We start from the raw sequence: 18,857 nt of genomic DNA on the forward strand, positions 1-18,857 counted from the left end.
GCAATAGTAACCTGCAATAGAATAGTATCGCAATAGTTTTTAAGCAATATCAATAGTATTGCAATAGTCAAAATTGGCCTCAATAGTCACCCCTACTCATTCTATAAAGTTTGTCGCATGTAGGTTAACATCTTTTTCAGTTATTAATCAGGATACGTTTTCCGTCTCAAGATGACCGTGACCTTGACCTTTGACCTATCAGCCCTTTAACCTACAGGGGATATCTTTTGACCATAGGCAACATCCTATAAAGTTTGGCGCATGAATATTGAATTCTTTTTCAGTTATTAGCCAGGATACGTTTCAAGATAGTTTCAAGATGACTGTGACCTTGACCTTTGACCTACTGATCTTAAAACTACAGGGGTCATCTTCTGACCACAGGCAATCATCCTGTAAAGTTTGGTGCATGTAGGTTAAAATCTTTTTCGGCTATTAATCATGATACTTTTTTCAGTCTATGGGTCACTGCGACCTTGACCTTTGACCTATTGACCAGTAAAACAACAGGGGTCATCTTCTGACCACAAGCAACTATCCTTGGAAGTTTGACGCATTTACGTTAAAATCTTTTTTCAGACTCAACTGAGACTAAGAATGTTTTGTAAACATCGGGTCAGTTATCAATGGGAAACCATGTTTAGTCTTAAGGTCACTGTGACCTTGACCTATTGACCTTTAATACAATAGGGGATATTTACTGACCACAAGCAATCCTCCTATTAAGTCTGACTTCTGTAGGCCAAAATATTTTTCAGTTATCGATCTAAAACAGTCTTCAGTCTCCAGGTCACTGTGACCTTGACCTTTGACCTTTTGACCCTTGAAATGACGGGGGTCATTAACTGACCATAGACAATCATCCTATGAAGTCTGACGTCTGTTGACCAAAGTGTTTTTAGTTATCCATGGTAAAAAGCGTGTAGTTTTCCTTTGTTCTCAATAGGAAAGGGACGGACAGACAGACGGACGGACGGACAGACAGACGGACGGACGGACGGTCCGACTAGTAGATGCAGGCCCGGTATGGTGCGGGAGTGGAGTGGGTTGGGGGCTTATAAAACTTTAAATATACTCCATTTCTCAAGATGTAAAATAATAACTATGGTCAATTTGATGGCATAGCTCGATGAAGGAATTCTGTTCTCAAAGAAACATTTTTCACAAAGATGGCCCCTTTTTACATGACGGGGCTCAATTCTATAAAACCGTTACAATATTAAATTAATTTTAGAATATAGATCTAATAAATAAAAGCAAATAAAATGACTTACTTGTGTATAAATCCTTGTATATAGGAACATCCATTTTTACCTCCACTTCCAAGAATTTTTGTCGATATCTATTTTAACACGCGTGTATTTATATACACAAATATATGCCATATGTCATGTGTCCAATATGTGTAACATATTTAAATGGAATGTTTACAAAATATTTACACTATCTGTCTGAGTTTATTTAGTAACATCACTTTCAACTTTTGTTTCAAACACAAACCACCAGCTATAAACCTGCGGTATAACTCGGAAATTCTGAGATGAGTGTATATATTGTTTAAAGTGTTCAAACTCTGTTTTCGGTTCTATCTTACACTTGAATATTGTTACTGTGACTTTGTGTGAAAGTTTCTCCACTACCTTAACGAGATCACGCAATGTTGAAGCAGACATGTTTACACCCCACAAAACAACACTTTCAATATTCGCCATTTCAGGAGGCAGCGACATTTCACCTAGATTGATAAGCCGCAACTCCACGTGTTTCACTTGACTATTAACTTTCAATTGTGACACTTTAGGTATAAAGTCCAATACTAACTTCCTTAGATCTGAATGCTGACTAAAATCTAAACTGAAAGTACACGAACGCTCGTGCTCGGTACAGTCTAAGCGACACAATCTAATCTCCGTCATTGTTTTTCTGTTTATAATATAATTCAGAAAGTCATTCAGTACATCGTGACTCATCTTGAAACTGCAGATATGAATTGCTTGTAACAGAGAATTATTCTGTAATGTTTCCAACATTTCACGGCTCCAAGAACCAGGAAAAGACGATATAACAGTGACACATTTCGGCGACTTGTCCAACAGTACAGGAAGCTGTGCGTTTTCTCCTTTACCGTCGTAGTATATTTTATTGATCTGGAACAGTTCGTGCAATTCACAACAATCAATAATTTCACGTAAACTACGACCACTGTTTGTGTTGATATTTATTGACGCCATGTTGTTTTTATTGTGCCCCGCGAGCTGTGCTAAATATGAAAAGTATTTTTCTTCTTTACAATCTCCACTAAAGAAAAAATCTTGACAGAAAAGTTTGAGTTCCTTATCGCTCGTGTTTTCTTTCATACAAGAAATGTACATGTCTTGTATGTCTTTCAAAGGGTGCTTCTCGAAAGGGTTGTAATCAGTCGTGGATCTGTATTCGCTCGTTATCTTATCTTCACTGATAACAGAAAGAAATTCCTGTGATACTGAAGTAATGATTTCTGTATTCACCATTCCGCTGATGAAAATAAGCACTGTCGACATGTCCAGAATACTCTGCAAACTTTTGCATTTGTTTAGAACAATGTTTTTGACATCACTTTCATTTTGACAGCTAATGTACAGTGCACAAAAAAATTCGTGCACTGTTTTGTGCGAAAACGAAAATTTCGAGATTTGTTTTGTTAGTGTCTTTTCTGTGCTTTGTGTTAATATTCCCGAGTTAAGACTTAATTCCAAATACTCTGAGCGCTCTGAGGTTAGATTTTTCTCTGTCACTGACTGGCTAAACACAAGGGTGCTTTCTTTGTTTTCACTGAATAACGTTTCAAATGCTAATTGTCCTAAAGCTTGCAGAAATGTGTAGTGTTCCTTACAATGTTTATGTTCACTGAAGCATTGTGGGATATCACCCTGGGACTGTTCGCGCGACTGTATGTCGGGATATTTTTCAAACGTTCGTTTAAGAAGCATGTCAACAACTTGACAATATAACTCAGTTCTAGATGCTCCTAGCTCTATTCCATCACACCACAAACACAAAATATACATCAGTAAGAGCGGAATAGTTTCCAAATCCGAAATACCTCTATCACTGATAGCACGATCAAAGTCTTGAATGTGATTTTCTATGTCAGTTTTACCACATAACAGTGAGATCACAGTCCTTTTTAAACTTTTAGCAGACGTTTTACTAAGTCCAATAAGTTCCAACTTTCGCTCTAATTCACTTGAACGTATCTTACTAACGCCCAACTTCCACGGTCTAGTTGTTGTGAGAATTGTACATTTCCTCCTAGCTTTCCTGTGTGGAATGTCACTTTTTCCTTGTTTACAGGCAGGTGCTACGTGTGTGAATTCGTCCAAACCATCCAAAATTACTAGACATTTTTCCTTAGAAAGAATGTTTTCAAAATCACTAGTCGAAATAGTGTGTGCTAGATCATTAATTATTTGTTTTTTGATCAACTCATCAATGTCCCATTCTTCAGAACAATCACGTAAAGACAACAAAAACACAAAGTCAAATTTCGACATTGTACTAATATCTCCCTTTTTAAAGTATTTCTTTTCATTTTGGATACATTTTTTGGCTTGACACCACGTCAAAACCAGTCGTTTACTTAATGCTGTTTTCCCAAACCCAGCATCCGCAGTAAGGTAAATTTCATGACATGGTTCATTTTTCTTATAGAACACATCATGCAATGACGTAACCTTTGATCTAATTTCTTTGCCACCTCCACGCGCCCTCTGAATTTCCACTGACTCTATGTCTGGCATGACGTAAAACTTAAGGAGAGGCGTGTCATTTTCTTCCATTAAAGGTGACATAGGTAGGGTATGGTGCATTTTCCTGTAGAGATCTATCAAATCTTCCTTCAGGTCTGAAATATAAAAAGAAACGTCGTTTGTTATATAAAATTCGTGTTTAATAGATTCATTTTCTAGAAGAACACATATACAGCCAGTCTACATAGTTTTTGTGTAAAGGGTAAACATAAGTAAATTGTTGTTGATGTATGGATTGCAGAGTTTATTATCCTTATCATTATACAGTTGTCCGTCGTCGCTTATTTTTGACTGTAATACTATACAATTACTGCCTTTAAGTGAGGTTGATATGTTGATTTATCGACCTGATAATAGCGATATCTATATAAAATTGACCTATTTCCAATGGCCGCAGCACACATCAGGACCCATTTTAAATGTCTGTAGCCTACATTTTCTTGAAGAATATTGTCAGTGCTAAATAAAAATCAAAAGAAAGGTGGGGATCATCTTTGATGCAAGAAAAATAATTTCAGTTTACACACAAACTGCAAAATCAGCTAAAAAATGAGACCCTGAATTATACTGGTGGTGTATGATCTAAGTTTCTATAAAAAAAATTGTCATGTTGTTATTTCATTATGAAAATGCTACCTACATGTCAAGCATAGATCTGTCATGTGATTTCAGCAAAAGAAACTACAAAGAAAATAAGGAAAATAGCACTACAGAGCAAAAAAAAACCCTGAGGACTATTTCGAGGGTTCAACGCAATAAGGGCGTATCTACATATAGTTATTATATGTAGATACGCCCTTATTACGTTGAACCCTCGATTTGTCTCCGCCATTATGCGACTATCTTTTCTTCGCGCCATTTTCCTATTTAGTGGATGTATGCCTCGAACGAGGGCGCAGCCCGAGGTTGATATCGCTTTTATCAGGTCGATAAATCCACATAGAGACCGAACCTAAAAGGCAACAATTCTAGTTTTATTATTATTAAACCCAGCCTACTATAAGTACAAAAAGTAAATACAAATATTTGCAGCTTTTGGTAATTTTTCGTTGTGAATTGTGTACGACATCGCATTGTCTTGACGTCAAAGCATTTGTTGTTTACTTATGACGTCACGTTTATTCTTCGACCTGCCGATCCTGATGCACGATCGGTCGATACCACGATGTATGTGTATCAAAATTTCGGATTGTTGACATTTTAACACAGCTTAGAATATTAAATCTTAATGTATGAACCCGTTTACGTTTACTTAAGTAAAAACAGATAATAATATTCTCGCTGAAATTGGCGGCTCGCTTTCTTTAAATATATTTATCGTAATTTCTAAATTATTACTTAATGATTATTTGATTCCAAACCTCATGTTTTTATTTCGATGTGAATGAGATGTGAAACCAAAATTTGTAGTCCTGTTTGGCACCATATAACCTATACTGTGTTGGTGTGCCGTAAAACCCAAATAAATAAATAAAGACAAAAAATGCCGGGCTACTTGGCCGCTAGACTGCCAGAATGGAATTTTCATAGTTACGAAAATTTTATGCGTTTCATTTAGCATAAATAAACCATAAATTGTTTTCTTAATTTCTTTTTTTAAAGGTATACTGTAATAAGAAGCCGTGCAAATTCTTAATGTATCTCTCTATAAACCTCACAATAAGCTTTCTGTGCTTAGTCAGCTTTTATGTTTGTATCCAGAGTTTCTTTTATATTATTCGTATTTTCAAAAGCATTATCTAGAAATAAATAAAATAGCCTGGCAATCCGCTAGCCACTGTAATTGAAAGGTTTTTCGTTATGTACCTTATTGAGCAAACATTAACCACAAATTTAAATGCTTCTTTTATTAAGTCTACTCTCATAGGCTGCGTTGCAAATTTTAAATGATAAGCAGCGTTCCTTTAGTGATGTTTTGCGTTTTAACATTAGTATTCACATTTTCTTTATATTTATCGTATATTCTAATTCATATTTTACAAAAAGTAGGCTAGTCTGCCAGACAACTAGATCGCCATAGTGCTAGGCCCATTTGTCGGAAACGTCTGGCGGCCAGATCGCTAGGGCGTCAACTTCTGCAAGATTTAACTGGATACGTTTCTTATTTATTTTTGTTCGAACTAGTGTGAATAAATGATTTTTATGAAAATGAGATATAATGGATCCCGGCGTGTATTGATAGTAACAGCAGTTAAGGGGCAGGTAATCCAGACTAAAAATTGTATTGATTTAAGACCTACACGATGTGACTATTTAGAACGATCTGCTCATTGGAGTATGCTTTTGTACGGTGAAGAATTTGATTAAACCTATTTCTCAAAACATAAAATTACAAAAGCATACTAGAAAAAGTACTGTCATGTTAGACTAATTTGAACAACTGTTAACTCACGCCAGTTTTCACAGTGATAGTCCATTAGAAATAACAATTCTGATGATGACTTCGTCAAAAGAAAATGTTCTACAGTGTAGATTTAAATGAAACTTTAACAGCTGTAAATCAACATATTTATTTTATACGGTCAAGTAAGATATATCTGTCCATGTGCTTATTTTTGAGCAGCCGCACAGTTCTAGCGGATTGGATACAAGGAAGTTTGAATGAGTGTGTAAACAGTTTGTATTATTTGAACAGTAGAAAGAAAATGTATGATTGTACATAGGTTGGCCGGTTTCCTCTTTAGGCTGTATTCTATTTCATCCGAGTCTAGGCCATGACATAAAGATTTTAAGTCACATCTTTCACAAATCATATTTTCCAAATCGTGAGGAGTGTGAGTGGCAAAATAAGGAGCTTGCACTCAATTAATTTTCTCACACGATTTGAGTCCGAATTTCTATGAGCAAAACGTTAAAGATCGTACATTAACAGTATTCAGTAAACTGACTTCGAAAATCATGTACAGATGGGATGACTATATATATACAAGAATTATGAATAGAAGTCGTTTAAAAGTGCTTATTATAAATGACGGATGTTTCATAATAAATCTGCGTAAATGCATTTACACATCAACACAGGACATTGTTTTGCTCGAGCGATCGTAAAATTGATTCATTTTTTCTGAAATTAGATTTTATTTTTATATATCAAATTTCCGAACAGCTATAAAACTGTCGGAAAAATGCTTTATCTTCCACTTTTATTAATAGACTGAGTGGATAAAATACGGTTTGTTTTAGGTTTGTATCTGTTTAGCAGCCGACATGTCAATGACACTGTTTAGTGTAAAAGCAATGCACTTTTCCGATGTTCAGAAGTTAAAAAAGTGTTTCTTTTTTTTCTATGTTACTTCCTCTATAAAATAAACATACCTTTACTCCAAATTATTGTTTTAAAAACATAAATCCTTCTATAAATGTTTTTGCTCTGGATCTTCTGACTGATCACGCCACTACCAGCGTTCCAAATGAAATAAACAGCAGATTTATAAATAGCGACGCGTGTCAGGTGTCAAAATCTATGGAAGCATATACAGACAAGGAAAACAGAAAATTTTCTTCAAGTCGTGTGTACTATGTTGAAAGAATGTTTAAATGTCTAATAAAAATATTTTCATTTACTTCCTACATTTGCATTTAAAATCTCTTGTAAAATTTTTACAATATTTCTAACTCTTATCAAATCGAATAAGTATCCGTTGACAAACATCACTTTTCTTCTTTGGTTAGAGACAGTTAAATAGTACAACTGTGGCACATCTCTATTAGTATTGCTGGTCCGGTTTATTTTCTTTCATTGGTGTCTGTATTTCATTTGTATTTTCATTTTTGAAAGGGACCTTAGAGGTTTATTACGTCGTTTCTGTTTTATGGAGGACAAATAAAATATTGTCTTTTCCCTGGCCAATTTTAACGTTCCCTGTGATTTATTTCTCTGAAAATAAATGAATGCTACAACAGGAATATGAATGAAAATCTGACAAACAACTGATTAATACTTTTATCATGGACCAAATTTTATTTATTTTGTATGAACAGCTTAAATGCACAACAAATTAGTAATGAAATCGCCATGTATTGGTTTTAAGGGACTAAAAAGTAACCAACTGTAACTATACTGATTTAAAGAGTCAACCCGATTTTGGTATGCTGTTCAGTACCATTCGTGTAGGAGACAGATATCCGTGAACTGGTTCTTGTTTTTACGAACGATTATTATTATTTACTTAATGATATTGTTCGATGTACAATATATTAGAAATGGCGGGATCATTATAATGCTATAAAACTCACTAAATTTATTCATTGTTAGGCTTTAATGACTGTTTTTAAGACGGATAAGACTTCGCAAGTAAGACACAGAACGGTATCCACTTGATTACGTTGCATAACGACCCACTCTAAACGGCGTTGCATTAGGTTTTCGGCCGATTTTTCAGAAATAACCCTGAATAACTCTATGAAAATACACACGCTTTGTTTTAAGAGGTAGCCCTTTACATAAAAGGTGTTTTAACAGTTACTTGTTCCCGATTAACATTATATTTGATGCGATATTGTCAAAAACTGTCAAAAATCTCCTTCCCCCGCCGGACTGTACAGAAGTGTTTGAATAAACGGCACAAATCTCAGCTAAATAGACATATGTGCTAAAACATAGACACATTTGCGCTCCAGGTGCACCCATCGTTTTCATTTGATTAGTTATTAAACAGGTAGAAATTCCTTAAAATCATACTTACAATACCGGAAATTTGTAGTATCGGCCATATTTCTCCATCTGATCGGCGTAAAATTCACCGCTCAAACAACGTTGGAACCACTTGATCTGATAAAGCTATGGCCAGTGTGGTAATTGATCATTGACTGTTTCTATATATTACTATTGTTTTTGAAAACGTGTAATACATATTTTTTATTCTGGAAAATAGCAAAATACTTCAATTTACTCAATAACAGACTAATGTTTTTAAAATCTAAATGTTTTAATCATTTTATGCGATTACTTTTAGAATTTGAATACATGTTCATGGAAAAGACACAGGTAAATGTAATCAAAGTAATTATTATAGTCGTGTCATACTGAGTGATACCGTAACCAGCCGTCGTTGAGATGTTGTCACATGATATCGTTGAGACACATGATCGTTGGAACGTAGTTCTCCTGGAGTGATGTGTGTAAATTTGAAAAATGTACACCAATTATTGTCCCACAATGTCCTTAAATTTCAATAAAAAGAGGGGAACGTCTGCGTTGTTTTTCACGTTGACGTCATTTCCTTTTCAATATCCGTATTGAGACAATAATACGGTGTATTATGTTTGTGAATTTATTGTCTTATGGTTAGTTTGTTTTGGGTTTAACACCGTTTTTCAACAGTGTTTCAGGTCATGTAATGGCGGGCAGTTAACCTTACCAGTGTTCCTGGATTCTGTACCAGTACAAACCTGTTCTCCGCAAGTAACTGCCAACCTCCCCACATGAATCAGAGGTGGAGGACTAATGATTTCAGACGCAATGTCATTTATCAAATAGTCACGGAGAACATACGCCCCGCCCGAGGATCGAACTCGCGACCCCGCGATCCGTAGATCGACGCTCTACCTAAGCGGGCGGGCTGAATTTATTGTCTTACATGATTTGAAATCCAGAGAAGTTATGAAACTTAGAAGTCGCAGTGGCAGTGGCCCATATCCTTTTTACATTAATGTTATAGATTCTGTCATATTTCTTTTACTAACATGGTTCCCACAAGTAGTTGTTATTACATAAAATGTCAACGGAAGGTTTTGTTTCCTTATCAGCAACTCTTGTCCCAAGAAGCAAATAATTTCATTAGTCAAATCAAATTAAAAGAAAATGAATGGTTTGTTTGGGTGGGGGGGGGGGGGGGGGGGTGAGGATACAACAGTTTACATGTTGATTATAAATATTGGTAGAAAACGAAAAATGAAGAAAAAAAAAAAAAAAAAAACAAGGGGGGGGGGGGGGGGGGGGGGGGGGGGGGGGGGGGGGGGGGGGGGGGGTGACCAATGTAAGGTGGTGACCAGGTGTAGGTACACAACATCACATGTTTATAATAAATGTGCATGGAAAAGAATGGAAGAAGTTTAATGAAATTCTTCCAATTGGTTGGTTTGTTATGTACAGATCTGTGGATTTTTAAACAATTAAAGGGCAATAACTAAATGGAAAATTGACCAATCGAAAAAAAACTTGAAGGGCATCGTCGCAGTATCTTGGTTCATGTCTATTTCAAGTTTGATGAAATTCTACCTGCTAGTTACTGAGAAATGGCTGCAGACGGACATTTTTCATTAAATCAAGGGCAATAACTCTGAGGGAAATTGACCTAACAAAAAAAAAACTTGACGGGCATCAGGGCAGTATCTTGGTTCATGTCTATTTCAAATCTGATGAAATTCTACCTGTTAGTTACTGAGAAATGGCTGCAGACAGACATTTTTTATTAAATCAAGGGCAATAACTCTGAGGGAAATTGACCAATCAAAAAAAAAACTTGACGGGCATCATCGCAGTATGTTGGTTCATGTTTATTTCAAGTTTCATGAAATTCTACCAAGTAGTTACTGAGAAATGGCTGCGGACGGACGGACGGACGGACGGACAACGCCATTTCAATACCCCCCTCCCGATTTCATCGGCGGGGGATAACAAGAAATGTGTCCATGGGACACAGATGCCCCCACTGCATGCAAAAAACAATATGTTGCTATTTAAAAAAAATGCAAAAAAAAAATCCAAGTCAGGGGTCATGACTCCTATACGACTGAATGAATCCGGACGCGAAACCCCAGGTGCACAAAGCACATGCTGACCAACATTCCTGTAAACTTTGTTGACTCTAGGTCAAATACTTTTGGAGCTACGTGCGACACAACATTAAAATGACCAATTTTTACAAAGTCATGGGCAATAGCTCCTACGTGACAGAATGAATCCGGACGCGACACCCATGGTGCACAACTACACATGCTGACAAACATTCCTGTAAAGTTTTGTGACTTAAATATACTTTTGGAGCTAGGCGCGACACAACATTCTCGGACGGACGGACCGATGAATCCGGACGCGAAACCCTAGGTGCACAACTGCACATGCTGACCAACATTCCTGTAAAGTTTTTGTGACTCAACGTCAAATACTTTTGTAGCTAGGCGCAACACAGTATTCTCGGACGGACGGACTGATGAATCCGGACGCGAAACCCCAGGTGCACAACTATACATGCTGACCAACATTCCTGTAAAATTTTGTGCCTCAACGTCAAATACTTTTGGAGCTAGGCGCGACACAACATTCTCGGACGGACGGACGGATGAATCCGGACGCGAAACCCCAGGTGCACCACTGCACATGCTGACCAACATTCCTGTAAACTTTTGTGACTCTAGGTAAAATACTTTTGGAGCTACGCGCGACACAATATTAAAATGGCCAATTTTTAACTAAGTCAGGGGCCATAACTCCTACACGACTGGAAGAATCCGGACGTGAAATCCCAGGTGCACCACTGCACATGCTGACCAACATTCCTGTAAACCTGGGTGACTCTTGGTCAGATACGTTTGGAGCTACGCGCGACACAACATTAAAATTATAAATTCTTTACTAAGTTAGGGGCCATAACTCCTACATGACTGAATAAATCCAGATGCGAAACCCCAAATACACATCTACACATGCTGACCAACAATCTGTAAAGTTTTGTGACTCTACGTCAAATACTTCTGGAGCTAGGCGCGACACAACACTAAAATGACCAATTTTTACAAAGTCAGAGGTCATAACTCCTAAACGACTGACTGAATGAATAAATCCAGACGCAAAACCTCAAGTGCACAACTACACATGCTGACAAACATTCCTGTAAACATTTGTGACTACGTCAAATACTTTTGGAGCTAGGCGCGTGACAACATTCTCAAAAGGACGAACGGACGGACAAGGGCAAATCTATATGCCCCCACCCCCACAGTGGAGGCATAAAAACAAGGCAGTCTGAAAGACAGCTAAATCCACCGCCATTGTTATATATAGTGAAATGGTAAATCTTTGACATTGAGCTGTGACCTTGACCTTGACCTGACATGACTGACTCATGAATTCTGCACATTGTCTTGATGAGGTGATCATTTGACCGAAGTTTCATAAAAATGGGTGCTCAAACCTTTGACCTTGAGTTGACATAGTTGATCCATGAGTTCTTGATGAGGTGATCATTTGACCAAAGTTTCATTAAAATCCTTTAAGGGGTTGGGGAGATACAGAGTGGACACAAAATGGAAGGCTCAAACCTTTGACCCTAAGTTGTGACCTTGATCTTGAGCCGGCATGGCTGACTCATACGTTCTACATATCGTCTTAATGAGGTAATCAATTGACCTAAGTTTGATGAAAATCCTTCAAGGGGTTTAGGAAATACAGAGCGGGCACACAATGAAAAGTTCAAACCTCGACCTTAAGTTGTGACCTTGACTTTGAGCTGGCATTGCTGACTCATAAGTTCTGCAAATTGTCTTGATGAGGTGGGTATTTAACCGATTTTTTATAAAATTTCTTTAAAGGGTTTACGAGATATAGAGCGGACACAAAATGGAAGGCTAAATAATTTGACCTTAAGTTGTGACCTTGAGCCGACAAGGCTGACTCATAAGCTCTGCACATCGTCTTGATGAGGTGATCATTTGACCAAAATTTCATGAAACTCCTTCAAGGGGTTTAGGAGATATGGAGCGGACACGAAAGTGTTACGGATAGACGGACGGAGACCATTCCTATAACCCCACCGCTCGTGGCGGGGGATTTAAAAAACAACAAGAAACTACATACACATTAAGACTTCGCTTAACACAAATTATACTTCTATTCATTTTTCTATTTATTTTTGTTTCATCTTCTTTATTTATAATATTGAATTTAATATTATAGAAGATGTACGTTTAATAGGCTCTTTTTTGTCTCCGCCGCTTGTAACCTTCATCTGAATACCTTGTCTTTAACACAACAGTTATATTCGTACTATTGCCTTATTTGTTTTGTTATATATATTTATATAAACAACTAATTCATTATTATGATCATATGGTCACTTTTTAGTTTTCAAAACGTACCTGACTCGAGACAATCTCTGATCATTATTCAATCCACGGGCGAGTGCTCTGATAGAACCACCGGGATTTTTTAAATTTTTATGAAATCATTCTACAGTCTCAAAAGGGATTTCGAACTGATAACAGCGAAGGACAAATTCTTTAATCTCAGTGACTTTTAACACTGACATCAATGTGTTTTAATTAACTGACAGAGTGATAACTGCCAGACTTGCTGTAAAAACTGTGTTTAGAACACTAAATGTGGTATGAACTTATTATTTGGTATAACGGAAATCGTTGTAAATGATTCGGATACACTATTTCGGAGTAGATTTGACAATAAACTATTAATTAGAATTACTAATTGCTTCCGTTACGGCTTTTTGGAAGACCTATATCGCCTAAATAAGTAATTTACCTTTTTACAGTAAATTTACAAGAGGAAGTTACTTTCCCTTCGCAATGTCTGAGTTATTTTTTCAGTCATGAATAAGATTGTGCAACTGCATACTATTTTTTGAGACACGATATGCCATAAGACAATACGACGTGACACACCATATACAATATAACAATGCTATGTTAAAACACGATATACCAAACGACAACGCGACGTAACACACGATATAACACAGAAAATGTAAGAAGACACACGATATACTACACAACAATGCGAAGTGACATACGATAGGCCACCCAACAATGTGACCAGACACACAATATGCCACACGACAATGCGACGTGAGACGCAATATGCCACACGACAATGCAATGTGAGACATGATACGTCACACGACAATACGATGTGAGACACAATATGCCGCACGATAATGCGATGTGAGACATGATACGTCACACGACAATGCGACATGACTCACGATATGCTACACAACAATGCGACGTGACACACGATATGTCACACAACAATGCAACGTGGCAAACGAAATACTACACAACATTGCAAAGTGATACACGATATGACATACGACAGTGAGATGTGTCACACTATATACCACGCAACAATGCAACGTGACACACGATTAGCCTTACGACAATGCGATATGAAACATGATATACCATACCACAATGCGACGTGACATACGATATGTAACACGACAATATGACCTGACACACAATATACTACACGACTATGTAAACGATATGCCAAACAACAATGCGACGTGATAAACGACAGTGCAACGCGACATTTAATATTTAAGGTGGAATGCGCCCCAAAATTTTTTTCCGAATTTCGTCCTGAAATTTATACTGTAAAAAATTCAGGATATATGCGATTGAGTACCGATTTTATTTTGATGCCATTTTGTTCTAGGTTTTTCCTATTGTGTCACAAACATGGCCCCTGACGTCGCTTTTCGTGCAACGCCCAGCTCCGAGTGCTCACGGCATTTTTCCTTTCCTGCGCTCTGAATGTCACAGAAATGAAAAATACAAAATAGTTGTCACTTTGCATGCAGAAAATGCCACTCGATGGTATAAAATTTAGCGAAAAAAGATTGACGCTTAAGACGTCAGAGACGAAATGGTCACGTCAAAACGGAAAAACTCGCATCGAGTTTTGCTGCAAATTTTGCGTTAAAATCAAATTTGTGAAAAATTGGCTCGATAAAAAAACGTATAACTTTGAAATGTTGTTTAACGGTATTTGTACTTTTAGCCGACACAAAGATAATTAGGGGTCACCGACTTATATTTTTCAATATTTTGCGTTATTTTACCCCTACCCCTATATGGTTTGAGGCTATGCGACGTTAGCGTTTAAATTATATGTTTTCAGCTTTCACAAGTCACGTTCGTTAATTTTAGAGACAGTATTTTTAGTTAAAAACAATATGTTTTTATTATAAGAAATTTGCATGATACAGTCGATCTGAACTGCAGATACCATTAATGGTGAAAGGAAAACACTTTTTTGACACAATATATGTTTTATACTACCCACTATTTCCTATTGATGTTTTCAAAATGCAAATTCAAAGCTCGAATAACAGTTTCTTTTCGGTTACTCTCGCTTTACCGTTAACCTTTTCTCCTAATACATACCGCAAGCCATTCACACAATCCCTTGCAAATGATAGCTGAAAATGATCATAGGAAAGTCCGGTGACAGCTATTTTCCTTGCTAAATACTTGGAAATTATTTTGTTCTCCGCACAGAGTTTACGCTCAATTTGGTTGCGATTTCTTTTAACAACACTTACATTTTTAAATATTTCAAAGCATGATCAAATTTTATGAAAGAAGATGATGCTCTTTGTTCGAGACTTTTGTGGTAAAACAAATGCATAAGTGCTTGCGTATCTTTACATGAGTCCTGTGCGTTGTATTTACAGCCGAACTCCCTCTGATATATATTTACTAGCGATGCTGAAACTCCTTTTTCTGTTATAGATCTAAACAAAGGTAAAGTGTCAACAAATCCATAAATCTGTTCAGATAGCTCGTCCAGACATCCGGCTTTAATACAACTTTATACCAAGATTCTCATGTCGAATAGTTTTCCATAACCTGATAAACTGTTCATTCCGCGGCCACGTTTTGACCATGCTGCGTCTTGGCTAACAACTTCAACTTGGTCTGTAACAAAATTATACAGGATAAATCTAATAAACTAGTCATATAGAATAATGATAATAGGAAAGGGTATATACTAATAGATTTGCTGTTTCTTCTTGGACACATCAGTCAAGAAGAAATTATAGATTTTTTTTCTGTTTTTCTTCCTTTTTCATGCAGTCTTGTTGATATGCAATATTATACAAATGTAACCAGAAATTATAGCTAAACTATTCAATTAAAGTGCTTCTAATAAAATAAAGATCAGTGCAGAACATTGAATAAACACTGTATGATAATACCTTTCTGCAAAGTCTCCATCTCTACCATATTCTTTGATGTATCTTCGTTTAATGCAGAGATGTGAGGGGATGACTGTCCCTCTGCTCGGTCTGTATTCTGAATCTCATTTGATGCGCTGGCTCTGTCTAAAGGAAGATAGATGAAAATTTCGTTTTAGCCTGCACATTTTGATTATATCTTAAGAAAACATATTAATTTAACTATTAAATCACTTTCCCGTTTGTCGAAACAGATGTTTAACCAAAGCTTGCTGCACTGTTCGCTATCTAGTGCGTAATTTTCAATAAACACCCTTTCAAATAATACATGGTACTGCCCAAATTGAATGAAAGACCGCTCCATTTAAGAAATTAAGCAAGGTAAGGGATAAACAGGAGACAGGGAAGTTCCCGCACGTACGCGCTGTAACTTGCATAACTAGTGCACGTGATTAAAGCACGTGGTCGATAATCATACAGCTAATATATTGATTTCGGTGATGCTTTAAGTTAAAATATTGTTTGCGTGTTTTCAAATGAAAGACAGTTTTAACACATTTTTAAGCTTAAGCATTTGCATAGCATCTGATATATAAGGTCAGTAATTCGGTCAAAAATGTGCTTCCTCGATGTAGTCGAAAGAAGTCCATAATAAATAAATCCTGGTTTTCCCATTTTTTGCGCAAAGTCGTCGTGTAGAATGAATGCTTTAATCACATTTTTTCACTACTAGAATACATTCTGCATGAAATGAGACGGTTTTCATGTTCATACACCCCACAAGGCAAGTTTTGCAGATCGAAACCGGAAGCAGGTTTTTATTGTGCGGACAAGAGCAAATATGCGCCATTTTTAGGGTAGCAGACCACAACTGACTGACATTTCACTAGGAAATAGTCAACCCCCTATTTTCTTTTCTTTGTTTTCATTAATTTGTGATAGAACTTGCAAGACATGAAAATTAGGTGTAGGAAAAAGTGATGTTCTGTAAAGATACGTAAAGACGATCTGAAGTTGTCGTTTTTTATATGAAACAAAGAAGGATTTGAATTACTGATCTTCAGCCTATAAAGCTAAAGGACTCACAGGCAGCCATCTCACTTCTAGAGGGTCATGACTTTGAGTCATTGCACCCGACCAAGTCTCTTAATGAGAGAAAGTTAGCAGGCTAGCATTGAATCTTTCAAGGAATGATTGTAAGCTGCTCGTAAGTATTTAAACTTATAAATAGTTGAATATAGGCTTTTAACAAAAATAAATCAATATTCTAGTCTTCCTGTAGGCAAATCGTACACTAGCTCCTAGGCTATGATGTACCTTTTTATACTTTTTATGATTGAATGAATTGGACAGAGCCAGTCTATATCACATATCTAATATCATAGTCTGAAATTTCAACATCATTGTGAAAATATTTAACATAGACTGGCTCTTGTCTCTATGAAATGGAATTAGAAAAATAAAAAGGAGAAAATGTAGGAAATATGTTAACTGTCAGTCTAGGGGCTAGTGTAGGCAATTCGTAGACATTCGTATAACAGAGATAATAATGATTTATTACCATATTCTTCTAACATAGCCATTGCCTCATCAAAAGTTATTTGATCAGTGTCGGTGTCATCTGCTGCGTAGATCCCTTTTGTCGTCTGCTGCAACCCGATCATTATTTGGTTCATGCAGGAACGTGTCTCTTATGTTATAGCCATCACCTCGTTCTGTGACAGTCGCTGGTAACATACAAGCTTGTGATGCTGTCTTTTCCTCTTCGCATGCCAAGCACATGAATCTCGTGCATTTTCCTCTATAACTTTTCCAACTTTCCGTTCATGATTTTTTAATGTTTTATGGTGTATTGGTGGTATCCCTAATGTCACAAGAAAGCCATTCATGTGTGTTTCTCCTATACCAGCGTGGATCATCCCTGTTTAAATTAATTTCAATAATTGTGAATTAACGTACTCTTTGTGTACCTACGGATAGATCGGGAACTGTCAATTTCAATAAATGCTCTTTTTAATTTTCTTAATTTCATTTGTTTTACATAATCAAATTTGCTCTAAAAAAATCATGAATTTAACTAAAACTTCATACACAAAAATCTAAAACATTTTGGGAGGCGCAGTGGTGTAGAGATAGAGCCTCTGACTCCTAAATCGAAGGTTGCGGATTTATATCCTGTCAGCGGACTTTGACTGTAATTTCCACATTTCCTTTTCCCGGTGCGAATCCTGGTCAGTATGTCATTATTGGTTATTCAGGGTTTACTTCATGGTAAGTCAGGGTTTCCTTTATATATAGCCATACGATTCAAAGTAGTACAACTATCAGAGCCTTTGGGAGAGACAGGAAGTACAATTACAAAGATGTACAAAAGATAGGTAAATAAACTATTAATGGAGTCATAAATATTAGAAAAGATGTTATAAAACTCTCACCGATTGCAGCTTTCAAATTAACTGAGTACGGAGATTTTGTCAAAGTCTTATCAGTTTCTCCGGAAGCCTTCGATGTAGAAATTGTAGTTTCCTGTCGACATTTTGAACACTTAAATTTCACTAATAAACAAAGTCCATAAATGTTTTCTGAGATAATATCCTTGAATAAGAAATGTCGTTTACATGTTTTACACCCTTTGTCAAATATCTCGCCAAAATATTTCATGTCTACAATTCTTCTTTCAGGATGTCCGTAATCACCTGAATGTTTCAGTTTATTACTTGTCAAATGACGTAAGATGGAGAAACTGACGACATATGCAGTTTTGCGGATTATTTTTAGAATAATTTGTCAGATAAAACAAGATTTAGCGTATCATTTCTTAATGGGGGCAGGGGTAAAATAACGCAAAATATTGAAAAATATAAGTCGGTGACCCCTAATTATCTTTGTAAAAATTAGTATGTCACGTCGCAATATCGACTACTGAAAAGAGTGTCGTATTGCATTATCATGTGCCGTGCCGAGTGCCGTAATTCAGCTCAATATGACTCAAATAAGATTTCGTAAAAATGCGGTTATGAAAGAGATAAATGATATTTCATCTTTGAATCTTTTTGAGACATTACAGTGTGATAATCAGCTGGTAATACTGATGTTTTCTCTGCAGTTTGCTGGCTTGCCTTGGCAAGCTAGTTTTATGATAGGATTGTAC

General features: G+C 36.5%; 2 protein-coding genes across 2 annotated transcripts in view; both read right to left on the minus strand.

Moving 5' to 3' along the window:
* Nucleotides 1-1,282: 1,282 nt before the first annotated feature.
* The window catches only part of LOC128549457 (uncharacterized), a 71,496-nt gene continuing 53,921 nt past the window's right edge, over nt 1,283-18,857 (minus strand). The window contains exon 4 of the mRNA XM_053526097.1: nt 1,283-3,883. Coding sequence (XP_053382072.1) covers nt 1,458-3,883 — 2,426 coding nt within the window. The 3' untranslated portion in view covers nt 1,283-1,457. The remainder of the gene's footprint in view (nt 3,884-18,857) is intronic.
* Nucleotides 14,082-18,386, minus strand: LOC123536262 (uncharacterized). Its single transcript, XM_045319266.2, has 3 exons — nt 17,268-18,386; nt 15,728-15,853; nt 14,082-15,446 (listed from the first exon to the last, which is right to left on the minus strand). Exons 1-3 carry the CDS (start codon nt 17,380-17,382, stop codon nt 15,340-15,342), a joined length of 348 nt encoding a protein of 115 aa, XP_045175201.2. The 5' UTR covers nt 17,383-18,386; the 3' UTR covers nt 14,082-15,339.

Source organism: Mercenaria mercenaria, chromosome 16 (genome assembly GCF_021730395.1).
Source record: "Mercenaria mercenaria strain notata chromosome 16, MADL_Memer_1, whole genome shotgun sequence".
Taxonomy (NCBI): domain Eukaryota; kingdom Metazoa; phylum Mollusca; class Bivalvia; order Venerida; family Veneridae; genus Mercenaria; species Mercenaria mercenaria.

Coding starts and splice junctions, on each gene's coding strand:
- LOC123536262 (XM_045319266.2), bottom strand. CDS start 17,382: ATGAACCAAATAATGATCGGGTTGCAGCAGACGACAAAAGGGATCTAC. Junction 15,854..17,267: donor GGCTATGTTAGAAGAATATG/GTAATAAATCAT, acceptor ATCTTCCTTTAG/ACAGAGCCAGCGCATCAAAT. Junction 15,447..15,727: donor GATGGAGACTTTGCAGAAAG/GTATTATCATAC, acceptor ATTTTGTTACAG/ACCAAGTTGAAGTTGTTAGC.